At 33.3% G+C, this 23,845-nt stretch overlaps 1 protein-coding gene across 1 annotated transcript; it reads left to right on the top strand.

The window, feature by feature from the left end:
• The first annotated feature begins 331 nt into the window (after positions 1-331).
• LOC137811049 (monosaccharide-sensing protein 3) lies at positions 332-4,685 on the top strand. The gene is made up of 5 exons (XM_068612618.2): positions 332-718; positions 1,022-1,582; positions 1,676-2,556; positions 3,339-3,526; positions 3,878-4,685. The coding sequence occupies exons 1-5, from the start codon at positions 640-642 to the stop codon at positions 4,329-4,331; spliced, it is 2,163 nt and encodes a 720-aa protein (XP_068468719.1). The 5' UTR covers positions 332-639; the 3' UTR covers positions 4,332-4,685.
• Positions 4,686-23,845: the final 19,160 nt, after the last annotated feature.

The raw sequence follows: 23,845 nt of genomic DNA, 5'->3' as shown, positions 1-23,845 counted from the left end.
CGTGGCTACTCCACAGTGGATCAATAGCAGAGACGATTCAATGTGCGTGACACCAAGTAGAATAATATAAAATTTGGGGTGTCTTCATTCTATTTGACTTTATAATTAATAATCACAATTAATAATTAATAATTAATAATTGATTGTCTCTTTTAAGATATTTTAATTTTATCAAATATTAAATCTTCGTTCTTTATTTATCTCTATTAGATATTATAAATGCATGTTTTTATTATCAAATAGATTTTTTTAAATCATTAATAAAGAAATTGTTTTCACATTAATTATTTTAAAATTTATAAAAAATGGAAGAATATATATATATATAGTTATAAAAATAAAGCTTCTCGTACAGCTAAGTCTTAGTTAAAATATGGTGTGATTTTGAAAAAATCGAAGCAAACCAAGTTTCCCCGACAGGTTGATGGAAACCGTACTCATTCGAAACAAACTGTCCAACGTGTGCAGTCCTATTCTTTGAACTGTGCTATTTAAAACACTCAGCTTCATTCAACTGTGAGTTTTCACATTCTGAATGAAGATCTGAAAAGAGTGTATACAAAGCTTTCAGTTTGAGTTGAAGTGTTTGAGTTTGGATTTTGGATTGTTTTTTCTCAGACGAGATTAAAAAGAGAAAAAATGATGGAGGTTGTGATTGTTGCACTTGCGGCTACAATTGGGAATCTTCTGATGGGATGGGATAGTTCAACTATTGCAGGTCTGTATTGGACAGTATATTTTTGCATTTCTTCTTTCTCTCTAATTATGTTGAGTCTAGTGATTTTTCAGTAGTGCATGTGTGTTTCACTGAAATTCTCAATGTCATGTATGAATTATGATAAAAATGAATGGCAATAATGTGTTCTCTCATATACGGTTTTTATTCTAGTGTTATTGTGACTTGGGAGCATGAAGCTAAAAATGATTACCCTAATTTTGAAGTAATTAGAATAGGAATTGCAAAAGGGTGTGCTAGATTTCATTACTTAAATTGAACAAACATGTCGGTACTTTCTTGCAGCTGGTATGACTTACATCAAGAAGGACTTCATTTTAGATGCGACAATTGAAGGGCTAATTGTGTCCATGTCGTTTATAACCGGTACTGTTGTGACAATATTCTCTGGGGCAGTGTCTGATATGGTTGGAAGACGCCCTATGCTGATAACATCTTCTGTTATGTTTTTCCTAAGTGGTTTGATAATGTTTTGGGCTCCTAATGTTGCTGTTATTCTGGTAGCGAGGATAGTGAATGGGGTTGCCATTGCTCTGGCTGTTACTCTTAATCCTCTCTACATATCTGAGGTAGCACCGGCCGATATCAGAGGCCAATTGAACACTTTTACTCAGTTTGCTTGCTCTGGTGGAATGTTGTTGGCTTACATTATGGTGTTCTCAATGTCCTTGACTGACTCACCAAGTTGGAGACTCATGCTTGGAGTTATTTCAATTCCTGCTGTTGCCTACATTTTACTCGCTGTGTTTTACCTGCCTGAGTCTCCAAGATGGCTTGTGAGCAAAGGCCGGCTACTTGAGGCTGAAAGAGTTCTGAAAAGGCTTCGCGGCACAGATGATGTTTCAGGTGACGCTGAATTTCCGCTTAGTGTTAGTGTTTTATTCATTGAACTGAATCATCATTTTGTTTGTATTGATTAGAGTTAACTTTGATGTGTAGGGGAATTGGCGTCGCTGGCTGAGGGTCTCAGCCCTGGGGGTGAAGCCACTTCCATAGAAGAGTATGTAGTTGCCCCAGCCAGCGAGATTCTTGTTAACCAGGAAGCAGGGAAAGATTATATAAAATTATATGGTCCCAATGAGGGGGTTACAATGGTTGCTCAACCAGTGAATGGACAGGGTAGTTTTATATCCCGTAGTATGTTGTCTCAGCAAGGAAGCTTTGGAGCTCTCACAAGTACTGGTCTTAAGGATCCTATTGTCACTCTCTTCGGAAGTATGCATGAGCATACTCTCCCTGAGAGTGGAGGTTCACGCAGCATGCTAATTCATAATGCCAACAGTATCTTTAGCATGGGAGAACCAGAGTCCAGTCCCTTTGGTACCAGTGACAACCTGCATGCGCCGCTGATGTCATTTCAAGGGGGTGGTGGTGAAAGGGCTTACGAATCCAAGGACATGTTGGGTATGAGGAGCAATAGCAGCCTGAGAAGCAATAGTAGTTTGGCTCATGGGAGTGCGGTTGAAACTCCTAAAAATACAAACATTGGTGGAGGTTGGCAGTTGGTTTATAAATCAGCTGATGGTGTTGGGGGTGGGAAAAGAGAAGGGCTCCAAAGGGTTTATTTGCATGCAGAACCTTCCGCAGTATCTCACTCTCAGCATGTTTCATCATTTGTTTCAACTTCTGGCTATGACATACCAATAGATGGTGGTGAAGCGTATCAAGCTGCTGCTCTTGTCAGTCAGTCAGTTCTAGGAACTCATGATTTGTTGCATCTGCCAGAAGTTGCTGCAAAAGGCTCAAAATGGAGAGCTCTGCTAGAACCAGGAGTCAAGCGTGCATTAGTTGTTGGCATAGGACTTCAAGTTCTTCAACAGGTACAATTAGTAAGAATTGTAGTAGCATTACCTTACTTGACTATGTTGTAATGATTGATATACTATGCATTTCATTTCATCTTAAAATTGAATGGTTAGTGGCTTTAGATTTATGCCATGAAAACCAGTACCCACAAGGAAGTTGTTCTTTGCCCTCTGTTGTATTATATTTTACCTGTCTCGACATCATCAAGGTGGAGGATCAATAATCGTGAGGATAATCAATTTCAGGTTTAGTTCAGTTTGATTTGATCATATCACTATTAGAAGTCTTCTTTGAATGAATTATTGTTCCCACTTTATTTCTAGGTGTTGAGGTGTATCCTAATATCTTATCCTATCCTTTAACATACAAAATCCATTCTTACTTTAAAGTTGCTCTACACAAATGTCTTGAGGATCTTAGGAGTAGTTCGGTTTAAGAAAACGTTTCCTGCTATCATTTTGTGTTGCAAATCTTTTGAAAACATAAACAAAATGAATTCACCTTTTGAATTTTTTGCTAACTATTATTGAAAGCAGGAAATAGAAATAGAAAATGTTTTCTCAAACTAAGCAAGCCTTTAGTTGTTTGCACTATTAGTATTCTCTCATTTCCTTTTTCTCATCTCATCTTTCTAACAATTTTGACGAAATTACTGGATATATGGTAAGTACATAATGCTTTTAGGAGTTCTTTTCCTAGCAATTTTAAATTAGTTGAAGGGATGATATTCACTATGAAGACCTGCACATACACTTTGGCTTCCTTTGTGAATCTGAAAATATAATATGCATTGCAGGCTGCTGGCATAAATGGGTTTCTGTACTATGCTCCCCAGATTCTTGAGCAGGCAGAAATAGGAGCTCTTTTATCAAATTTGGGCCTTAGTTCAGCATCTGCATCTTTTCTTGTAAATATTATTACAACATTCTGTATGCTTCCTTGTATAGCTCTTGCAATAAGACTCATGGATATTTCTGGCAGGAGGTATGTTTAATCTATGACTTGGCTTAAATTTCATGTTGATATTGTCTCTGTTTCATGTGTTTCCGTAGCCATATTACAGCATTGTAATCACCACAATATCGTTCAATTTCTACACTCACAATTGTTTCATGCTTCTTTTTGCTACCCTGTCATACTATACTACTGTCGTTGGTATTTGACAGGATTGCTTTTTTTAATGTAGACAGTGTCCTATTAGTGCAATATTTGCGTAAATGTTGGTCTCTGCAAAATTCTGTTATGAACTTGTCTATGCATAGCTATCCATCTCATAAAACAAAAGATGTAGTGAAGCGCAGAAATTGGTGACAATAATGTATTTTCTCATGGCAGGTCAATCATGCTGTATACAGTACCCATTTTGATAGTTTGTCTCCTGGCACTAATAATCAAGCAGTTCTTGGAACTAAATTCTGTCATCAATGCTGCAATCACTTCTATTAGTGTTGTGGTTTATGAAAGCGTCTTCTGCATGGGCATTGGCGTTATTCCAAACATCATATGTGCTGAAATCTTTCCAACAAGTGTTCGTGGAATCTGCATTTCCCTGACTTCTCTCACATATTGGGGTTGTACCTTGATTATCACCTTAATATTCCCCACCTTGCTCCAGCTTCTCGGTCTCCCTGGTGTCTTTGGATTATTTGTTGTTGGCTGCATCATTTCATGGATATTTGTCTACGTGAAAGTTCCTGAAACAAAAGGCATGCCTTTAGAAGTTATTACTGAATTTTTTGCTATTGGTGCAAAGCCTGGTACTGATCCTGCAGCAATTGGAATCAAATAGCTGACCCCTTCGTGTATATTGAGATGATGATCATCACAAGTTTATAAGTTCAGTTGGTTTTGATTCCTCCTTAAACGAATTCAGAAGATTTGGTTGAAAATTTAAACTCTTTGGCTTTAGGATATGGCAGCAGCAACTTCCATTTTTTTGCTTTTGGGAGAAAAAGATGAGTATTATATAGTAATTTATTTATACATATTATGATTAATATTTAAATATTCCTTGTATTCTTTTATCTTTCTTTCCTTAGCATTTGCCATTAGGCTTTTAGCCTTGCTTTGCAGCAGGTGCTGGGAGATCTAGTGATATTTGAGGTCTGAAAGGTCATCAGTATAATGGTTGTGTTTTCTACAATGATATGCATCTATGGCTCATATGTAAATTTCTGACCTAAAATCACTACTACCACCCTTTAGTTCCCTACCTTCTAAAAGAATCCCTTAAAAAGATAAACGAAAAGAGAAACACTTTCTCTATTGTCTAACCAGACTCTATCAAGAACACTGTGCTTGACAGAATCTCAATATCCATTAAGCATAGTCTTCAATAATCCCAACCACTGTTAAGAAAACTATGAATGGAAGCATAAACTCTTCATAAACACCAATTCGAAAAAAATCTTCACAAAGTAAAATTAATTTTAAAAGGTGATTTCATATTAACTTGTTCAAGAAACTCTAATATAGATTATAGAACAATTATTGGTTTCTATCCTCATTTTTTTTTCATTAGGTATTTATAATGAAACTAGTAAAGAAACCCTTAATAATTGCAACAAGCAATATGTGAAAGCAAAGTCAAGTCACTGTCACCATTGAAAAATCACTTCTCGCAACCCACCAACTTAACCGACCAAACTCTTCAAATTAAATCTCAGCAGCCATGAGTAAAATTTCCACGAGACAGCATGGCTATAAATTATTGAATCTGTTGGTTGAGACAACATCACTGGTGTTGATCGCGTGAGTCGGCATTGATGTCCCTTTCCCTTATGCGTCTGTCTACATTACCCCTAATTCTAGCAAGTTACAATCAAAATCAGTTAAGCAGTGAAGTGCATTGATCATAATTTGCAACTGGACTGTAACTGTTCCACTCTGTTAAAATTTCAACTTTTTGAAAGATTTGTATTTATTTATATATTATAAAATATTCTTATCTAGTTTCCAACACATTTTATTCATCAAAATTATTTCACAAGAGATTGAACTTTGCTGAAGTTTTAAGGTGAAAAGCATAACATTACAGACCAAGTTCTTCAAAATCCATATCTACCTTTTGAGTAACTTTCTTAAACAAACACAGTGGTTCTTGAAAAATATATTTCAAACAAGATAGGTTACTGTACGGGAAAAGAAGCAGAGTATCCTTTTTACATCCTTATTTAGAAAATCCAATGAGTTTGATCTGCCAAAATACTTCAGTTCTTTTGCACCCTAACACAAACACATTCCCTAGGGAAAGGGATTAAGATAAACTTTGATTCCAGATGTCTACATCGTATATTAAAATTTTGAGTTTGTTTCACCAGTACTCAACTTTGATTAAAACTAATTGGACACACGTCTACACCAATATAAAAAAAAAAAAAAAAAAAAATACTTGCTCGCAAGTTAGTGGGTAAATTTTCTATCTAGCACCATTTACACTTTTATTTCCCTAACTAGCACCCTTTTATTTTTATTTCCCTATCTAGCACTCTTTTGTTTTTATTTCTCTATCTAGCACCCTTTTATTTTTTATTTTCCCTATCTAGCACCATTTCAAAAATAAATTAAAAAATAATAATTTTTTTTTTATAATTTTAATTTTGAATGCATTAAAAAATAAATATTTTTAATGTTTAAAATAGTTAGAAATATAATTAATGAATAAATAAATGTGTTTTTACAAAATAAAAATAAAAAAGTAATAAATTTAAAATGTTTAGTTTAAAAATTATTTTTTAAGAATGAATAAAATAAAAAATTAAACTCTACAACAACATAAAAGTTAAATATATAAACATAAATTAGTATTTATTTTTATTATTATTGATGATGTAATTATGTTAATTTCAAGTAAAAAATATAGGACATAATTATAAAAAAACAAAGTTAAATAAGGACTGATATGGACATAAAAGAACAACATGATCGAAAAAAAAATATGTTCATATTGTCAAACACCAAGACACACATAAATAATATGTCCCAACATTACTGGATTGTGCACTTCTCGTCATTAATTATGTTTCATTTCACACAAACTATTTAATGTTTCATTTATTTTCATTTTTTATGATCAACATGTACTTATTTAGTATCTCCTTATATCTCTTATATTTATGTTATTTGGATTTATTTTTATATCTTTTATCTTTATCTTAATTTGTTTTGCCTTTATTTTATATCTTTTTATGTTTTTAGTTATTATTTTTTTTCTACCATTCTTTTTTTTTTATTGTTGTTGTTTTTATTTTCTAGACTTTTTTTTTTCATTTTTGCTTCTCATTTTTAAGCATTAAGTGTAACATTTGCATTAGTTTTTTTTTAGGATTTTGCATTTAGGATAGACACTTCAATATTACTTGTGTATCCACTATTAATTAATACTAATTGACTTTGGTTTTTTTGTAATTATGTCATGTATTTTTTACTTCAAATTAACATGATTACATCATCAATAATAATAAAAATAAATAGTAATTTATGTTTATAGATTCAACTTTTATGTTGTTGTAGGGTTTAATTTTTTATTTTCTTCATTCTTAAAAAAATAATTTTAAACTAAACATTTTAATTTTTTTTATTTTATTTTATAAAAACTCATTTCTTTATTCATTAATTATATTTCTAACTATTTTAAACATTAAAAATATTTATTTTTTAATGCATTCAAAATTAAAATTATCAATAAATAAATAAATTATTATTTATTTATTTATTTTTGAAATGGTGCTAGATAGGGAAATAAAAACTAAAAGGGTGCTAGATAGAGAAATAAAAACAAAAGGGTGTTAGATAGAAAAATAAAAACAAAAGAGTGCTAGTTAGGGAAATAAAAGTCTAAATAGTGCTAGATAGGGAATTTACCCAAGTTAGTATGTTCGCATATCTTCTTTATTTTTTTTTTTCCATTTTGCTTTAAATTATATGAGACAAGACAGATATAAGTATCCACGGGTTAATTTTCATATGAACAAAGAATTTCACTTTATGAGGTTTGATTTTTCCTAAACGTGTAAGTTGGTAAGAGGAGTTTAACGATGATTAAATGGTAAGATTAACTTTTATTCTCATCTATACCTATTTATAAAGGGATTCCCCTCTTAACTGCTATTAATTTTTTTTCCTATTTTATCCTTATATTAATATTTAATTTTATTATTGTATTATGGTCATTGTGTCATTTCTTATTCTCCTCTTAACTGCTCTTAATTTTTTTTTCCATTTTATCCTTACTTAATAATTTATTGTATTAATTTATTTTGGTTATTTGGACATTCTATAATTTCAAAAATTAATAAAATATTTTTTTAATTTATTTTATTTGTTATTATTTAACTAGAGAGTGGGGAGAATGGAGAGGGTGGAGAGAGTGGAGATTTGGTACGTTACTTTTCTAATTTAAACTGATATTTTTTTTATTAAAATTGATTTAAGAAACAGATTTTATGATTCTCCACTACACATAACCCACATATCCTATTTTCCACTTTCTCTCTCCTATATAGGTAGGTACCTACTTTCCACTTTCTCTCTCCACTACTCTTTAACTTCTCATTTTAATGTTATTAAGAAAAAAATATTTTTAAAAAAAAAAAAAAAAACTAAAGAAATAAAAAATGCGGATACACAGGCACGCCTGTGTTCCCGCTAGTACGAATAATATAGTTTGGTTGGTATTTTTTGTAAATTTTTCAATATCCACTAATTGTTATGCGATTTTTTTTAGAACATATAGAGTATGGGATATTTGCAACAAACTCAAAGGGCCGGCCCAACGGGCAATGGAGTGGCCTGCTTCGTGTACTTGAGAGTTTCTTCTTGTACCCTTACATTTTTTTTTTCTGCTCCCCTATATTCTTTAAAATACTAAAATTATCTTTTACAGTTTTATATAATTCTAGAATAGGGGTTTGGTAAAAAAAAATGTTTTCAGAACAGAAATTTTATAAACAAAGACGGTTTCCGGAATAAAATATCTGGAAAATAAAAAATCCTTTCAGAATATTCTTTCTGGAATATTTTTTTGATTTCTGAATTTGAAAATCCGGAATTAATAAAATGTGTTTTAGAAAATATGTTTTAGAAATATTTTGAAAAGAAGAATCAAAAGTTATTTTTAAAATGGATAAAATAGTCTTATTTGAAAATATGACCGCAGGAAGAAACAGCCGTGTACTTTTGTGTACACCATTTGTGTTTTAGTATGTTCCATAAATTTTCTTGGTTAATTACTTTCTGGGCTCCATTGTTTTTTCCTGCAGTTCCATGGGTGTTGAAAATATCTAAAATCCCCATGTTTTATTGTAAAATTTGGAAACATGTTCTGATTTACAAGAAATTTAATATACATTATATAATTCGAATACATTTCAAAATTTCTTGCATAATCTAAAAATATATTTTAAATTAATAATTCAAAATATATTTTTAAATTTTAAATTGTGTAATTCAAAAATGTATTTTAAATGATGTAATTTATAATAATTTTTATATTGTGTAATTCAAAAATATTTTATAAATTACATAATTTAAAATATATTTTTATATTTCTAAATTTCTTAATTTAAAAATTATATTTTGGATTATATCATCTAAAATATATCTTTATATTTTAAGATTATATAATATAAAATATATTTTAGACTACATAATTTATAATATATTTTTAGATTTTGTAATTTGAAAGTATATTTTAAATTGTTCAATACATAAGGTATATTTGAAAATGTCATGCGCTTTTCTAAAATATGATACCATATTTTAATCTTAACCACTAAAATAATTTGTTTTTCACTATTTTAATTATTACAAGCAAATTATGAAATAGAAACTAATTTTTAAATATTAAAATAATTAGTTGTAATAGCAACTAAATTAGAGACCATTTTAGAAACTAAAAAAAATTGGTTTCTAAATTAGTTTTTATTATTGTTAAATAATTTCTAAATTTGGTAGAAAAAATCTTGGTTGATAATTAGATACCAATTTAGAAACTATTTAACAATAATAGAAATTAATTTAGAAACCATTTTTTTTAGTTTTTAAAATGGTTTCTAATTTAGTTACTATTGCAACTAATTATTTTGTTCTCTAAAATTGGTTTCTATTTCATGATTTTCTTGTAGTGAATTTATAACATGTATTCTTACAAAACTGAATATCTTACATTCAAGATTTTCCATTCAAATATGTTTTCAGTTTATTTATAAAAACACTTGAACGCTCAAATTATATTTGTACCGACCAGTCCTCAGGCGTCGTTGACTGTTAGTAGACGTGGGGCCACGTAGGCTGGGTCCCACAAGCGGCATGGGCCAGCGCCTTGCAGATAGCATGCCTAGGGTGTCGAGGAGTGGTCAGGCCTTGGACATGTAAGGTGGGTCCCACAAGCGGTACGACCAGAGTGCCTCGCAGACAGTACGCCCAGAGGGTCGAGGAGTGGTCAGGCATCAGTCATCAGGATATGCTGACGTGTCCTCGGACCTCAGCAAGTCAAATAGCAGAGCTGGGCCACGAGAGGTGGATCCCAAACAATACACCAGTTACTAGCAAGGGAGAAGCCTAGGTTACGAGGGTCCATGCGTGTGGTGTGGATGCCGCATTTAGGCGTGACACGAGTAAAGAGCCACTGGAAGAGATAAGGCCCGTAAGGGTCACGTTCCAGAGGTAAACTGCATGCATGACACGTGAACAGTTAGGGCACTCCCAGGACGGATGGCCCCAGAGATTAGGTGCACAAGTTGGTATCCAGGTGGTCATCCCGTAAAGGGGTTGCAATCTAGTAAGGGAGCCTTACGCGTTAGATTGCCCTAAGAGTGGGTGATAGCGGCGCTAAGACACACCCTCAGTAACCCTAATTGCGGTTAGCGGAAACAGCAGAAACCCTAGAGTATATAAGGGGTAGTATCAAACCTAATAAGGTACGCGAATTCTTACGTAGCTTTTACGCTAAGACACACACAGAGATTACAGAAAGCTTTTACAGCTAAGTTTCGGTGTTTCCTAGCCCTATACTAACTTGAGCGTCGGAGTGCAAACGGCCTCTAGGGCACCCTTTGTCTTTGCATTTTCAGGTCTTTGATCGAAGAAAGGCACGAACAAAAGCAGGGATAATTGAGCATGTGATCGTCGTAGACGCGCGAAGATAATCGAGTCAGTTATGAGTTTATATAGCAAGGACAAGGTCAGTTATGAGTTTCTCCTCGAGCTAGAAGTCTCGAGACTGGGCAGGATGGTTCGTAAAGAACGCCCCCTTTCTCAAGTGAGAGCACCGTAATGGAGACAGTATGGTCCAAAAGGTGAGTTCTCCCCAAAACCATGACGGACAAGTAGGGAACAGGCACGAATTCCTCCTGGGACCAAGAAGCTCGATACGGGATAGCGCAGAGAGCGCCTCCCTCTTGAGCGAGAACGCCAAGACGAGGACAACATGACTCGCCAGCGGCATCAGTACGGTGTCTCCTTACTGAGTAAGATAGGAGCGAGGTCAGTAAGAAGGTCTCTCTCTGCCACGCCTTATGAAGATGGTGCGAAGAGCGACCACCAAAAATTGCTTCACCTTTGTGTATGACGGCAAGGTCAGTTCAGGTTAGTATGCAAACCCCCGCTACCTAATAAAGAGTATACGGTAGGATGGGGCAGGGAAGCGTGCTACCTAAGGTTCAAGCGTTTGTCAAAGGCGTTGTTAGAAGCGTCAGAGTGAGGCGCAACAGTTAATGGTTGAAGACAAAGAACGCAAGTTAAAGCAAAGTAAAGAATAGCGTTCAAACAAATCAAGATTGAGAAAGTTAAAACAGTTAAAGATTTGAGGCAGCTAAACGATTCAAACAGTTGAAAGCAAATAAAGCATTTATAAATATAAAGGAAGAATTGTTCGTTGGGAGACCAAATACAAGCTAAGATGGTGGAGCCCTTGGCACGATCTGCCCATCAACGACGTGATTCGACGTCGCGAAGGGTGAGGCGTCCATCTCAGGATGCACAGGCAACCTGAGCAAGGGCGTTCTTGAACCCCGTAGCGTACACGTTGGCAACATCTTCAATAAGCACCGCCTTGGCTTTCTTGAAGTTTTCGGGCTGTTGAGTGAGCTCAGCCTCCACACCAAGCCGCACTTCCTGGTTGGTGGCCCTTTCTTCAAGTTTGGCCATCTTAGCCTTGGTCACCTCGGCCTCTTTTTCCAACTCCACCGTCCTGGTGCGCAAAGGCAAAACCCTTGACTCAAGATCAGTATACTCTTGACCTTTGTTGAAGAGTCGTTTCTTGGTCTCCTTCTCGGACTGGCGGAGACTGCTTATTTCTTGATCCAGAGCAGTTTCCCGATTGGTGAAGATTAGAAGCAGTTGGGCCAGTTTCTCTTTCTTCTTCTCCTCCGCCAGTGCCAGGTTTTCCTTGGCCTTCGCCTCCACCAAGGCCAGCTCTTCCTTGGCCTTTGCCTCTGCCAAGGCCAACTCTTCCTTAGCTTTGGCCTCCACCAAGGCCACTTCCTCTTTGACCCTCACCTTAGTCTTTCTTATGAGGGCATTGGATTGAGCAAGAAGTTCGCCAAAGCTGAGGCCCAGCCGTTCCCTCGCAGCGTCCTCATCCAGGTCTTCCGCTACCCCTCTTTGGAAGCCCTTGAGGGCATGCTGGAGGACAGCGGGCAACTCAGGGGCAGATGGAGTTTGCTCGGGAGCCGAGGCGCTCTCACCACCACCCTCGAGCACCGCGAGGGGAAGAAGCGCTCGGGGGATGTTCCCTAAACGATGTAAGGCAGTCGTGGGTCAAAGAGTGGGAAGGCGTCACCTCAAGTTTCCTCCTCCTTTTGAAGACCACCCCTTTCTCGGTGTCTTCGTCGTCATCAGACTCTATCGCCACCACGTTATGAGAAGTTGGCGTGGGCGAAACTTGGACAGTGGCATGGGAAGCGGCGACAGTGGGAGCAACAGGGGTTAGAGTGGGCGAGGCAGGGACCACGCCAGTAGGGACTGCGGCAATAGGGGAAGAGGAGTTTGAGCAGCCAACGTCGCCAAGTGCCCCTTGACAGCAGGTAAGGGCATCAACTAGTCTAACTCTCTTCTCTGCGTTGAGTACCATGCCTGCGCCAAGATAATGATACAAGAGGTCAGCAAGGCAATAACCATCAGAATACAAGAGTAAATACATAGGCATGAAGAGGCAGAATATACAAGCATAACAATATGGTAACAAGCATAACAAAGTAAGACAAGAGAATATCGGTACCAATGTAACCCTTCAGGGCCCCGACATCGTACTCATGCTTGAGCAGTGTTCAACACTGCTCCCAAGCTTGCAAGGACCTGGCACACCTCGCGATCATGGGGGCCAATTCCTTAAGGGACTTGGGCGTTTTGACCTTCACCTGCCCCCACCCAGTACATGGGAAACTCATCCAATAGGGTAAGGTCGTGGTCGGTGCAACAAACCCTAAAGAACTTCCCTTTGAAGCCCTTATAGGATTGTTGGAAGAGCGTGAGAATGACTCTCCCAGCGACTCCGCTGATGCTCACCCAAAGATTCTTCCCGGGACTCTTGGCCTCGAAGAAGTGGAGGAAGACGTCGATTGAGGGAGGATGCCCAAAGTGATTGCATAGGATGGCGAACGTCCTCATGAAGGCCCAACTGTTGGGATGCAGCTGGGCGGGGGCCACGTTGATCTCTGTCAACAATGCCCTCTCGAAGCCAGTGAGGGGAAGACGCAGCTTGATTCATTTGAAGACGGTCTAGTAGAGAAAGAATAAGGGCTCTCCTTCGTTGGCCTAGTCGTCGACGCATATTGGTTCACCCTTAGCACATGGGTGAATCTAGACATAGGCGTCGCTTTCTCGCCCAAAGGCACGCCCTTTACAGTCGGGCTCCCTTTCCTGTGTTTCCTCACGTCCTCGCTAGAGTTGAGGGTAGAGGTTTCAACGAGAAGCTCAACAGAGGCCCAGGGGTACAAGGCTCTGTAATCTACATTGGGAGGAGGGTTGGAGGTGGTTTTCATTCGAGCCATCTTGAAGAAAGCTAAAAAGCAAGAAAAGAAAAGAAGAAAACGAAGAGTAAAAGGTGATGGTGTAACTTAGCAGAAAACCCCACCTTCGAAGAAAAAACCCAGAAAAACAGAGGGAAACGAGAGAAAACCTAAAATGTAGAAATTTAAACAGTCCCAAACAGTTATCAAGCAACGAAATCAGAGAACAAGGGCGATCAATGGATAAAAATCATACCTGTGGTTGATAAGAGTTGAAAGTCTTGGTTTTTCGCAAGAGAGAAAGCAAGAGCGCTCGAAGAAGAAGATGAAGCGTGCAAGAGATTTCTGAAAGTGATGGAACAATAACTGAAGTGCGCGTTTTTGAAATACTTAACGTAAACTAAGAAGCGCAAACAACGTTAAGTCCTGGTTGTTGGATCAAGACACGTGTGCGCAAATTAAAATGGACACAGAGAAATGTCACTTCGGTGCACTGTTCACGTCCTGTCACACAGAGCCACGTAGGTCGCCAGGGGCGAGGACTTAGTCTCTTCGCTGAACAAGTTAACAACTCGAGACTGGGGGGCTTGTGTAACGACCAGTCCTCGAGTGTCGTTGACTGCTAGTAGACGTGGGGCCACGTAGATTGGGTCCCACGAGCGGCATGGGCCAACGCCTTGCAGACGGCACGCCTAGGGTGTCGAGGAGTGGTCAGGCCTCGAGCATGTAAGGTGGGTCCCACAAGCGGTACGCCCAGAGTGCCTCGCAGACAGTACGCCCAGAGGGTCGAGGAGTGGTCAGACATCGACCATCAGGATATGCTAACGTGTCCTCGGACCTTAGCAAGTCAAACAGCAGAGCTAGGCCACGAGAGGTGGATCCCAGACAACACACTAGTTACTAGCAAGGGAGAAGCCTAGGTCACGAGGGTCCAAGCGTGTGGTGTGGATGACGCGTTCAGGTGTGACATGAGTAAAGAGCCACTGGAAGAGATAAGGGCCGTAAGGATCACGTTCCAGAGGTAAACTGCATGCATGGCACGTGAACAGTTAGGGCACTCCCAGAACGGATGGCCCCAGAGATTAGGTGCACAAGTTGGTACCCAGGTGGTCATTCCGTCAGGGATTGCACTTCAGTAAGGGAGCCTTACGCATTGGATTGCCCTAAGAGTGGGTGATAGCGGCGCTAAGGCACACTTCTCAGTAACCCTAATTGCGGTTAGCGGAAACAACAGAAACCCTAGAGTATATAAGGGGTAGTATCAAACCTAATAAGGTACGCAGCTTTTACGCTAAGACACACAGAGATTACAAAGAGCTTTTACAGCTAAGTTTCGGTGTTTCCTAACTCTATACTGACTTAAGCGTCGGAGTGCAAACGACCTCTAGGACACCCTTTGTCTTTGCATTTTCAGGTCTTTGATCAAAGAAAGACACGAACGAAAGCAAGGATAATTGAGCGTGTGATCGTCGTAGACGCGCGAAGATAATCGAGTCAACCGACAAGAACAATATTTATATACACAAATTCAGAATTTAAATATTCATTATTTTTTCGCTTATTTATAGTTTTTTTTATGAATTCTTATCTGAAGAATTAGTCTAAACTCATTCCGACCCAATATTTACTTAATTGTAATTTTAGAAAATAATAAGATTTTAATTACAATTAATCTTATTACAATTATCATTTACCAAAACCGAGAGACCGAATGATAACATTCTATTTTTGGCTAAGCAATCTATCAGTCATGCCATTGATATGTTTGGGTCGTGTACAGAAAGGTTAGGATTGGTGCTCTGCTTGGACGTGTGTCAAGGTGTCTTCAGAACGAGTGCTTGGTAGTACAAAATGTAAACTAAAAATTATGTTTTTTTATTTTAATAAAAAAATTCATAGTAGCTCTTATATTAATTATTTTAGGTTAAAATAATATTAATTAAAAGGGAGAGTACTGCACTAACAAACAACTAATACTATCTTTATTGCAAAAGTAATTATGTGAATTATTAATTTAATTTTTTTAGTTATTTGTATACACATCCTTTTAAGATACTTTTTTAATTTTATTTGATTGTTAGTTAAAATTACTTGTTTCCAAGTTTTTTATTTATATAATCTTTAATTTTTTTTATCGATAATAAATAATAAATAAAATAGAATCACTTTCGGTGGTTCAATCCTTGTAACGCTAACCCAGTTACAGTATCATTATATTATATTTATATTTACCTTTTGATAAAAATTTATATTATAATTTTAACAATAAAATTATGTAATTTATTTAATAACATGGAAAATGTTAAAATTATGAATATAACAAACAATTATAAAAAATTATAACATATTTTTTTATTTGGTAACTTTTCATTACAAAATAATAAAAGTTTATTTTTTAAAAAAACTTAACAATTTTAAATAGCAAAAATTACGAAAATTCATTTAAACAGAATTGTTAAAAAATTTAGTTTAACTCAAATTTTATATTAAATTAAAATTAACCTATACTTAATTTGTATACTTTATGTCGGTAATTTTTAATAAAAAATTGAATCAAACTATAAAAAACATATATATAAGAATCTACTTATTTCTGGTATATATCTGGAAAGATTTTTTCATTTTACAAATGCTTATATATATATATTATTTTTATTTTTGATAGATATATAGATAGATAAATATTAATTAATTATTGTTCTTGGACCATGCTTTTCTCAATGACGTAGGAAGCGTTAGTTTTGGTTTATCTTATTTTTCTTCAGATTGTCTCTAGAAGGGTCTAGGTATGATTTGCACTGTGAAGTTTTATCAGCTGGTTTAGTGGAAACATGGAATGATACACTTTGTTTTAATATATTTTAGTATCAATTAAATTATTACAAACTAAATCATACAAGTGAAATCTATTGAACAATAAGTAAAGCTTACATATTTTTTTTAAGAAATTTAATACATTTTATTAATAATAACAATTTTTTATATATAAAAGAAGGTTCTGCTAATGGGAGCTAATCATTTTAGTTTATACACGTTTGTAGTGACACCAACCAATCTATTTTCTGGCATTTAAAACTGTTGAGAGAGGAAAAAAAAGTTAATAACACTTGCTTGGAATAGCAATCAATTAATGACACATTTTTTCTCTGCATATTCATTTTTAAAGTAACACTTTACCTAACTTGATATATAATAATAAGATATTATAAACTTTAGAGAAGTTAATCATCAACATGATAGTGTGCGAAAACTAGTCAGATTAAGGACAGTTAGAGAACAGTAAGTGAGTTTACTCCTTGTGGAACATTAGAAAACTTGAAATAGGAAAAAAGTATGAAAAAGAAACATCACAACCTTTCATTGCTGGCCACCACCGAACCAAATATAGCACTGTACAAAGTTCATGTATATGTGGTTTACTACAAGTAGGAGAAAGTGATAAAGAAAGTTGGTTAACATGTGTTTAACCTAGCTAGGGTTCTGGCTTTTGTAAGATGAAGAGTATCTAAAAAAGTTAATGATTAAAAAGATGAGGTCTGGTATACTTACCTTGTTCCTTGTTCATTGTCCATATGCATGGTTGGAAGTGTGTTTGTTAATTAAAGACGGAGGAAACAGAATATGATCAGTGGTGCCACGATGCCATGGATCCACAATTTTAGGTATCAGTCACGTTAGATACTTAAAAGGGATAAGGCAGTTTGAAAATTTTGACAGCATTTTGTTTAGGCAGCGCAGGAGAAAAGGTAGGTAGCAATAGAAAGACACCAACAAGTTGCCCGCGGAGATGTCACCTTCTGATAAGTCACGCTCACGTACCAAGCTAAAGCTTTGCAAAAACTAGAAAAAAACGAAAAAAGTAAGCAAAAGTATAGCAAGTTAACGGGTCCTGGTCACTACTTGATTCAGAAAATGTGAAAAAACAATATGCATAGCAGAGACTGTGATTAAGAGTGACAAGTGGAGATTGTGTAATATCTAGCAACCTTTGTGCTTTCAAATCACGAGGATTAAGGGGAGATTGAGTTGGGTATGCTTTTGTTATAATAACTTTGAGTTTTTGTGGTGAGCTGTAAATGGGACAGGAGAAGAGAGCAGAGGATAACCTAGGAAGAAAAATAGAGTGTGGGGGCCATTGAGGAGTCACACATGGCCCACCAAAATGAAAAATTTGAAAAGGAAAAGTAGAAGATGGCATCAATGGAGTGTTACAGTCCCTCTCATTAGAAGATGCGAAATGGGATATGTGCGGAAGAGGACCATGTTGTTGGCAAATGGCATCTCACTTTATTTTGTTTCAACCCCATCAAATAAAATAAAATAACACCTTTATGTCACCCTTTTGTCTTATCTTCCCTTTACATGTATATTTATTTTGCCGCCATCCATGAAAGTGTGATCTGTTGTTCCTTTTGGTGTTAAAAATGAAGATCTCTGATAGTGGAAATGAAGGAGGGTTGATGTGGAAGTAGAAGGCCAGTAGTTGTTTTGTTTGTGTGTTCCAGTTGCGGTGACTAATTAATATTTAACCAAAGACCAAAATGATTCATGCGATTGATTCTGGTATGTGACCGATGATGCTTTGATTTGTTACTAGGTAATGGTTGGTAGCTAACAAAAGGGAAAGTGTTGGAGGGTTTTGATGCGTAAGAAAAGAAAGGGAAGAGAGACACATATGCATGGACACATAACATATAGAATTGTTTGTTGAGAAGAGTGAAGTGAGATGAGATGCTGGTTAGGGTTGGTTGGGTGAGATATGTGCTTTCCTTTTCATAACTTGTTTGTTTCTCAACTTCCTCACTAACCATTCTAATTACTCTTCAGACGTGATTGATTTAAATGCCTTTCACGTCACTTCTCTACACCCAAAATATCATCTATTTTTTCAAGGCATCACAAAATATCACATTTTCAAAAAGAAAAAAATCACAAAACATTAAAAATAAAAATTTAATTATTAAAAAATAAACTTAAATTCTAAATCAATCTTATAAAATTATTTAAAAAATAATTTTTAATTCATGTACACTTGAAATCTTATTCACAATTGACTGGATATTCAAGTATTACCTAATTTTATAATAAATTTATATGATTCATTAATATGAAAAAGTCTAACTGATAAAGGTATGTAAATATTTCACAGAATGTATATTGAATTTTTTTGCTATACCATAGTTGGTTTTAATAAATAATTAGCTGAGAACGATTAATTTAACTAAGCATGTTTATGGATTGGATTTTTCAACATACAATCCAAATTCAATAAAATGCAAATCTATATTTATTTTAACTAGATCAAATTTATTTAAATTTTTTTAAATCCATTTAAAATAAATTAAATCTAAATTAAATTCAATTTGTTAATTAGATTGAATTCATTTTGTCAATTAGATTAAAAGTTGACTCAACTTTAACTCAGTGTCGACTCGACTTGGGTTTGGGCGACTCAGATCGACATGGGCCCAGACTGACTCAGGTCGATATGGACCGTGCCGACTTGAGTCGACATGAGCTCAAATTGATCTGACTCAACATGGGCCTGAACCAATTCGGTTCGACATGGTCCCAGGTCGACTTAGCTCGACATGGACTCGACTTGATATGGGCCTATGTCGACTCGAGTTGACATGGGCTCAGGCTGACTTGGCCCGAACCGAGTCGCCTAGACCTAATACTAGGCTAACTCGATTCGATATGGGCTCGTATCGACTAGCCTCGATCTGGGCTTGACTCAGCTCAACTCAACTTGGGCTTGATCTAGGCCCGGGTCGACTTAGCTCGACTTGAGCTAGGGTTGACTCGGCTGTACCTGATCCCGTGTCCTCTTGGCTCGACTTGTGCCTGACTGATTCTACTTACCTAGGCCGACTCAACTTGATTTCTAGTCAATCCAAAAATATATCAAATCTATATCTAATCTATATCCAATTAAATGGATTGGACTTAAAATCCAAAAATATGAATTTAGATTTGAGTCTTAGATAATTATGAATTGACTTGACAATTTACAATTTAGATTTTTTTAACCTTAAATTTAACTTGTTATTGTTTTTAAGTTTACTTCCCAAAATTAATCTATATTAAAGTTGTCAGCACTAAAATATTTCAGATTTTATTTTAAAATTTAATAAATAGGTTAATTTATTATATCACTTTTCAATTAAATGCTTTAGGAAGTGATTTTTTAAAATAATGTATATTAACAATTATTTAACTAATAAATTATAAACATCAACACCATTAAATGAAACAAAATTACTTTCAAAATAAAATTAGCTTATTTATTATATACTAAAAAAAATCAAAACACAATTTGCAAAGTTATTAATTTTAATATGAACTAATTTTAAAGTAATACATATTAACATATTTATAATTATTTAGCTAGAGTAATTATAAGTATCAACACTATTAAAATAAACAAACTTACTGTCGAAGTCAAATAAGTTTATTTATTAAATGTTAAAAATTAAAACATTAATGGTGTGTTTGTTTGCGACATGGATTTCCGTAAGTGAAGTTAGGCAAGAAGGACGATGGATTTTCCGCAAGCGAAGTCAGACAAGAACACATGAAATTCAACGAATAAAAAATTAATAAAAATAAAAATATGAGGCAATTGATAGTTTTTTCCTATAACTGCGAAGATTTTCAAGAAAACATCACTGTTATAAAAGTATATATAATAAAATATGTTATGTAAATTCATAATTGATTATGAATACATATTTTATTATATATGTTTATAATTATTATATTAAATATATATTATATTTTTATATTATTAATTTATTAATATTTATATTTATATTATAATAAAAATAACTATAATTAATTTTATAATATAATATAATAGAAAATATTATTATTATTAAAATATTAATAAACATATAAAATGATAATTAAAATAAATAATAAATTTATGAAATAACTATAATAAATAATTAAAAGAATTATAAATAATAAATAAAATTAAATGATAGTAATAACAATAAAATTAAAAATTATTAATTAATTATAAAATTATTATTTTTATTTAGTTAAAATTAATTTATAATAACAGAAATTAATTAATTAATTAATATATAATTTTAAAATTTATTATATTTATCAAATCACTCACAAATTTTCATAAATTTTTCTTTCACTTTCAATTTTGTTTACCTTAATCTAAACAATCTTACTTTCCTCACACTTTCTCGACATAATTTTTAAAATATTAAATTTAATACAAACATTTTTTAAAGTATAAATAAAATATATTTAATCTTTATTTTGATTCAACCCAAAATTTTGGGATGGAAGTAAATCTAAACTCAATGCAATGTCATTGATACTTAATATTTAGAATGAGTAAATATAACTTTCTAAAGAAATATAAGTAGATTGTAAAATAAATTTTTAGATATGCATAGTATTTTAAAAAGTAATATAATTATAATTTTATTATGTTAATTATGTAAAGACACTTAAATTTTTTTAAGAGTATTAGTGATTTAAATTATCTAAATATTTAATTTATTATGTTAAAAATTTATAAATATAACAAATTAATTGTTTAAATTTTATTCTAAAAAGACGTTATTTATTTATTTCTCTTTTTTTATCTTTAAGTTTTTAAGGGATTCGTTCATTTTTTTAATGTTTGAATCTATTTTAGTAATTTTATTAGAGAAAAAAAATATAATTTATTGTTATTTTTTTAGAGTTTTTTTTCTTTGCCCCGTGTTTTGTTTGGTTGCATGTAAGTGGTTTGCATGCTAAGAGATATGTGCTTGTATGTATAGTTTGATGGAAAAGGATGAATTTTTAGTAGTCATGGTTTGATTATTAGATTTTTCTATAAGCAATTTGAGCTATTAAAACATGTTTGAAATTTTTTTATTACAATAATTATAATTTTGAGAAAAGGAAATGTAGTTATAACTTGATGACACCTTAGAGTAATTTGATCGTGTGAATGTAACTTGAATATTAAGATGTTTCCATGCGAGAATTGGGCATTGATGTGAAATTGTTGGACCATTATATTTTGATATTGTTACTTGTTTGAAAATTTTATTAAAAAGACGTTTGAGTTGTATTGATGATCTTTGGTATAGATAAAGTTGTTTGAAAATTTGATAAATCAATTTAAACCTATAGTTGTAATTTAATGAGATTAAATTTTAACTGAATAAAAGAAATCAAGTGTATATTGAATTTTGTTTAGGGTTTAGGGTTTTGTTTCATCATCTTAGGTTGACATAAATGTGCTATATGTTGTATTTTGAGATATAAATGTATTTGAACATGTTTTCATTTCATGAAAATAGTTGGGAATCTAAGAATGTGCTATATGTTGTATTTTGATATATAAATGTATTTGCACATATTTTTACTTTGATGGAAATGATTAGGAGTTTTAGAATAGAAATTGAAACTTAAAAATGAAAAATCTTATTAGTTTGTTAGATGATATGTACTTTTAGATTTTAGTGTTGAATATTGTAAAAATGAATCAATTTGATCTTGTTGAGTTGGAAAAGTGTGAAATTTTACTTCTTTTAAAAAATTAAAACTTAGAAATGTTCATTAGATCATTTTAACACAAGTCCTTATAAATATCTAGTTTGTTCAGGTGATACTCTAAAATTGCTCGAGTGAAAATATAACACAAGTCCTTATAAACATCTAGTTTGTTCAAGTGATACTCTAAAATTGCTCGAGTGAAAATATAACTAAAGGAATAAAATCAAGAATAAAAAAACTTAGATGATTTATAGAGATTTTTTTTAATTAAATGAGTTATTATAATAATATATTATATATATATATATATATATTTGATAATGTGATGTAGACGTGATGTTTATTAAAAAAATAAAATTATATATTGTATTGTATTAATGTATTGAATTGATGATACTAATAAAGAAATTATGTTTACTCTATTATTTACCAAACTCAAGTAGAGTGTTAAAAATTACACAATCACAAATAATTTAAGCGATTTATTTTAATATAAGCGGAAGCACATCTACACAAAAACAAATAACATTAAGCGATTTATTTTAATTTTAATAAATATAGTTTTTAACTCCTAAAATCAGTGTGATGATGAAAAATTTAAAACAATTTATTTGAAAAGTCAAGTTCAAATTTCATTATTTTGTTGTATATTAAAAATGTATTATTATTATTATTATTATTTAACTGAAATGACGTCTACAGTATTTGTACCTGCAACTTTGCCTCGTCAAAACGACAATATCAATCCTCTCCCTTACCGTGCGCACTATTGCAACTCGAAGATTCTAGACATCGTCAAAATGAGCACCATCATCTCATCACTTACCCATTTTTTTACACAAAATTGGTAAACTTTTTTATCAGAGTTTATCTCACTTTTTTTTGTAAATACATAAATTCAACTCCAAAACAAAAAAAAACCTTATAGATGGTAATAACTGTAACTTTTCCATGGAAAATAATTCTTCCAAAGGAATAAACATTACTCCGGAAAATAGTTTTGGATAAATTGATACCCATTTGGTAGAAATATCTAGATATAGCTATTTGAAAAAATCTTTAGAAATACAAAAGGAATAAAATATCACTCAATTAATGCTTGAATATTGAGTACTCATCAAATCTAATAAATTGACACCTTTAGTGAAAAATATCTAAATTCAACAACTGTAGGAAAAAAAAGCTTTTTTTTTTACAAAATTGGTAAAAGCTAATGACAATTACAGCTCTAAATTCTTACATAAGATAATTATCCTTCTAAAAAAAGAATAAAACAACTCTAAATTAAAGCATGGTGGTTAGTTTTTGGATAAAATCTTTAATTTAAGGAACTTTTCCCTACTAAACTTATCCATGTCAGAAAGAAAAAAGTAACACTCAGTGATAAATAATAAAGGCAAAAAGAAGAGAAGAAAACACTCTACAACAAGCAAACCCGTCCTTTTCCCTATACGTTTTTTCAACTCTGTTCTCTGAAATTACAAAAGGACTGAACTCCAATCATTTAGACACAAAAAAAGATCAGGGTTTTTACTTTTCATTCTTACATTTCTCTCTTATAATATAATTTAATATGGTAAGAAAAAACATCTACTTTAAAACAGGTATTAAAAACAGTCTTTTTAAAAACAAAATACTGTACTAATGACTAATCTTCAGACACCAACCCAGAATCTAAGTTCCACCTAAACGTGATGTAATGTTAATTTTAGAAAACAGTGTTTCTCTTTTACACTTTCAGCTTTTTTACATTAGGTTAATTGCAACTTTTTTTTACACATGATTATAGTATGCGCGCCAATCTAATGTCTGCACGATACAGAAGAAGAGAGAAAAA

This window comes from Phaseolus vulgaris, chromosome 2, assembly GCF_051622355.1.
Source record: "Phaseolus vulgaris cultivar YP4 chromosome 2, ASM5162235v1, whole genome shotgun sequence".
NCBI lineage: Eukaryota > Viridiplantae > Streptophyta > Magnoliopsida > Fabales > Fabaceae > Phaseolus > Phaseolus vulgaris.
This window is presented reverse-complemented; position numbering and strand designations above follow the sequence as displayed.